Raw genomic sequence first — 4,827 nt, forward strand, 5'->3', positions numbered from 1 at the left:
TTTGGCCCATGGCAAAATTGCATGCTCCATGGTCGCAGCCAATATGAACTGTGTTCTCACCGCACTGCATTTTTTTCCTTCCTAAAACATTTGTGTGAGTTCTTGTCAATCAATGAATATTTACTGAGGGCCTACTACATGCCAACCATCTAGGCGCTGATCAGCTATTCACTGATTTAATGTTTGTTTTCTCCACTAGACTACGGGCGCCATGAGAAGAGCTACCACTGCTTTTTTGCTCATCACTGTGTGCTACAACCCAGCAGAGAGCCTAATACACAGCAGGGGCTCAATAAACATTAGATGAATGAATGAATGTGGGGAGGGGAGGGGAGGAGAAAGGAGACGGGAGGAGGGGAGAGAGGAGAGGCCACTACTTTGTATGCAAAGAAATCAGGGCTTTGCTCTGCCCAAACACGCCTATGATCCACCAGCGATCTGACGAATTCTGAAAGGCACCACATGCAATGCACAACAGCTGTAAGTATAGCAGCTGTCATGCAAAGGAGCTGAGGTCCAGAACTTGAAGAATTCAGCCCTTTGTTTTTCTCTCTGTCTCATAATGAAAATGAAGTCAAGCCCACTGTCAGTCTACCTGTCGGCTCTATGTATTCAACATGTGGCTTTCAGCAATACTAAGTTAACATTGCCTCTGAATGACATTTATGTTGATTCGCTCTCTGACATCACTGCCTGAAAAGATACTATTTAAATGTTTGAGGTCACACATAAGACCTAAATAGGACTGAGTTAATACTAAAAAAAAAAAAAAAAGACTCCATTTCAGGTCTTTGAAAGCTATAAATCGGTTTTAACTGAGTATTTAATTTAAAAGTAAAAAAGGTTTGACTCATTAAACTCTCCAAAGCTTAAGTCTTAGAGAGCAAACAGATCTCTTTACCAGCAAGCTGTTCAACACAGACTGTAAGTTCCAAGAGAGAGCTCTGCATAAGCATAAGTCTTTTAATTAATTAAAACCTAGGATTCTGGGTTATAGGCTGCCCAGAGTAGTACAAAATAATAGGATAATAAGAAATATGAACCATTTAAGTCAATACGAAACACCAACAGTTTACACAGGTATAAAAATGCAGATATTAAGTTCATGTATCACTAATAAAACAGAAAGTATACGTTCAAGTTTTTCCCCAAATCCGACTGAGAAAAATAAACAGATAAACAAAAAAGCAAAAGAGTAATGACATATGTTCTAAACATGCACAACAAAGTATGCCAAACAGAGAAAAGCGTTAAAGTAAGGTTGCTATTAGACTACCAATCTATTTAAGTACAGGAGTTAGTTATGATTAGTGGCACAGTAAAGAGGGTCCTGTGCTCCCCATCTCCAGCCCCCTACAAATAACAACTTACCTGGAAGGCTGGTAACATTAGTTGTAAACAAAAGGAATACTAAATAAAGGAACAAGTTGAATTACATAAAAAGTTTTCACTGCAAACAATTAAGCACTAAGCCTAATATCAACAAAATCCCAGAACTCAGTTGAAAGTTAAAAAAACAAAAAAAAACAAAAAAAAAAAAACTGGGAATTTTCTAGACTCTGATCATCTGATTCAGGATCAAAAGCATTGAACGCTCTAAAGCAGTGACTAAATCATATTCAATACATAGACAATGCATATTCAGTAAAAGGCCTACTAACGACATGTCTCACGGGGAAATTAATTGTATTTCCATTTTGTGGTGATATACAAAGAATACATACTTGAGAAATCAGAACAGACTTCTTGCCTACATTCCTTAAAGTCGATTTTAACATTTTCCTAAATCGAGTTTACGACATGATTTTATTTACAGTATGACTTGCACAACTCACTTTGCAATGTTCTGGGTAAAGAATAGACTCGTTCGTTCAGATGACTAAAAAAAATCTACTTAACACCTCAGGCGAGCAAAGAAAAAAAAAAAAACCCACAAATCTGTATTTATATCAATAGGAAACTATCATACTGTGCTTTGGCATATTTTCAAACTGGGATCTACGAACGATTCCTGAATTCACATTAAAATTCTTCATTAAAAAAAAAAAATCCCAACATGTCAGTATGCCAGCTGGAAATACGATACAGCCAACCAAACTATTTTCCTACCCAGAAACTACCGCCTTCCTTTTTAAGTGTGACTACACTTTTACCTTTTGTTCGAAATCATCAGAAGTCGTAAAACTATGAGAATTGAGTCAAAACGACAAAACAACACGCTAACTTCCACATCCCCCTGGGCATCCTTTCGGAAACCCACCGCGCCCGCTGTCTCCCTGCCCTCCCCGCCGCCTCCTGTCTCTTGTCTCTGTCTCTGCCTCCCCCACGCCCCCACCACGACTCCGCCGCCGACGGGGCCCGCGTCCTGCGCGGCGGGCCCGAGTCTGCGGAGCCGGGGCTGTCACGCCAGCCGCGAGAAGACTCGAGCGCCAGCCCTGAGCGCAACTGCGGAGCGCGGCTCGGGGAGCCAGCGGGAGAATGTCCGGCTCCGGAGCGGCGTCCGCGCACTTTCCGCCGCCCGGGAGCTAAGCCACAAGTTAGGAAACAGCCGGAGCGCGCGGCGGCCGTGATTCAGCAGCGGGGCCGGCCGGCAGGGCGGGAGGGCGGTGATCGCAGGGCCTGAGCTGGACCGCGGGGCGGGGAGCGGGGCCGGGGCCCGGCCGCGTCTGGAAAAGGTCACCAAGACGCCGCGGGCGCCGCCCCCCCGAGCCCGCGACCCGCCTCGCGGTCGGGCCAGCAGCGGCGGGGGGCGGCAGGGCGGCGTCCCGGACGGGCGGAGCGCCGGGACCGGGCGGGCGGGCGGGCCGGGGGCTCCTACCTTTCCGGCTCTTGGGGCAGCTCCGCTTGCTCCGGGCGCTGGCTCGCTCTTCCTCAATCGCAGCTGCTATCTCAGGGTTGTCTTCCCCATTGTACCAGACCAGGAGCTCCTCGCCCGGCGCGATTGGCTGCGGGGAGAGAAGAGACAAGCGCCGGGCCAATCAGAGCAGCGGTTGTTGGCGGGGGCGGGGCGCGCACCGGGACGCGGGCGGGAGCGGCGCCGATGGCAAACAGCTGTCGGCGGCGTCGCGCGCACCCGGCGGGCAGGAAGGGCTCCCGGCCCCGTGCGGGCGGCGCCGGCGCCGGGAACCCTCTGCTGGAGGGAGGACCGCACCCGCGGCGCGGGGCGAGTGGCGCAGAAGGCCAGGTGACGAGCAGCGGAGCCCGGGTGCTGTCACAGCTTCCTGTTTAAAGCCTCACGACGGCCCACGCACGAGAAAAAATAAAACATGGGACCATTTTAAAAGCTCACGAAATCTAAGTCGAGGAGAAATGTAAAGCATAACTGAAAAGCGTGCGGTGTGGAAAGCGGAGTGCTGAAAGATAACGACCAGCGCGCGTTCCAGACCAAGAACAACTCGAACGGGACAACTAGGAGGAACCAGGCGCAAGCACTTACAAATGCACCGCGGTTTCTATCCCAGAGCCGCCAACGGGAGGCCGCCCGGGGCCACCAACCTGCTCGGGTCCAGGGAGGTCAGTGCCTCGCTCTTCGTACCGGACATCAAACTTCCACATTTTAACTTTTAAATACAACAGGAAGTATTTCCCATGTATTATGCTCCTAAACCATCATATTCTTAAGCCACGTATGACTGGAAGTAGTGAGGGCCACCATCAAATTGATTCCACCCAGAACAAGATCCCGAAGAAAAGATCCACTGAGTGCAAAGTTCACACCCCTAGAATTTGGGGAAACAGCTTATTGGTTTCTCTCACAGCGATTGATCTGTGAGAAAAGTTTCAAGGCTATCAATATAAGTAAAATTCTATCTAAAATCCACTGAATACAATAAGAATCCATGAGTCCAGCCTGATGTGAAGGAATGATCAAGTAAATAAAAAGGAAAGCTCTTCCTTAAAGGAGATTCCCAACTAATCAGTAAAAAAAAAAATGTTGGGATTAGAAAATCGTCATTTGGCAATCATCACAGTAAGATTAATTCAGGCAAGAATCATAAAGGGATGCTAAAAGTAGGTTAAAGTTGGAGGAGTAACAAAATACATAGCCTCAGAATATCTCCCCATAAAATATTTATTTGTTACAAAAGAAAAAAAACACTTTTGTAATAAGACATATCAACATCATATGTCTCCTGATATAATGCACAGAAAACAGAGCATCACTTATGGTAGATTTCTACCCAAAATGCATACATCGAATCTAATCATGATGAAACATAAGAGAAGCTCAAACTTTGGGACATTCTACAAAATAACCAACCAGTTCTCAAAACTGAAAGGTTGTAAAAAACAAAGACTAAGGTACCAGCCAAACACATGAGACATGACAACCGAATGTGAAAACGTTTTATTTTCCTACAAAGAGATGACTGGAACAATTGACAGAATTTGAGTCAGGTGTACATATTACCTAATAAAACAATGTGTTGCTGTTAGCTTCCTGATTTGGATCATTGCACAATGGTTATCTAAGAGAGTGATCCTGCTTTTTGTTTCTTTCTTTCTTTCTTTTTTTTTTTTGCAGGGAGGGAAATTCCACCTACAGTTTAGAAACAAAATAGTTCCTCACTTCAACATACCTTCTAGTCTAGATAAAGCCCCTAAAAGTAAATATTACTTGGTTTAATTCACGGCAGAACTGTGTTTCTATAGTCCAAATTTTAAAATATTCTAAATTATTTAAAAGAAAAGGCAGCTGTTTCCTTGGCTCTCCCCCACCTCTAAGAAGGCTAAAATCTGTCTTTTTCTTATTTTTGAACCAATACATGATTTCCCTTCTTGAATCAGTTAAATCTAACCAAAAAACTTACTTTAATATATAAGATA

At 45.2% G+C, this 4,827-nt stretch overlaps 1 protein-coding gene across 1 annotated transcript; it reads left to right on the plus strand.

Annotated features, from left to right (window-relative positions):
• The first annotated feature begins 1,037 nt into the window (after window positions 1-1,037).
• LOC113223296 (translation initiation factor IF-2-like) lies at window positions 1,038-4,371 on the plus strand. Its single transcript, XM_026452778.2, has 3 exons — window positions 1,038-1,080; window positions 2,199-2,536; window positions 2,917-4,371. The coding sequence occupies exons 1-3, from the start codon at window positions 1,038-1,040 to the stop codon at window positions 3,313-3,315; spliced, it is 780 nt and encodes a 259-aa protein (XP_026308563.1). The 3' UTR covers window positions 3,316-4,371.
• The last annotated feature ends 456 nt before the right edge of the window (window positions 4,372-4,827 follow it).

This window comes from Piliocolobus tephrosceles, unplaced genomic scaffold (genome assembly GCF_002776525.5).
Source record: "Piliocolobus tephrosceles isolate RC106 unplaced genomic scaffold, ASM277652v3 unscaffolded_40740, whole genome shotgun sequence".
NCBI classification, from domain to species: domain Eukaryota; kingdom Metazoa; phylum Chordata; class Mammalia; order Primates; family Cercopithecidae; genus Piliocolobus; species Piliocolobus tephrosceles.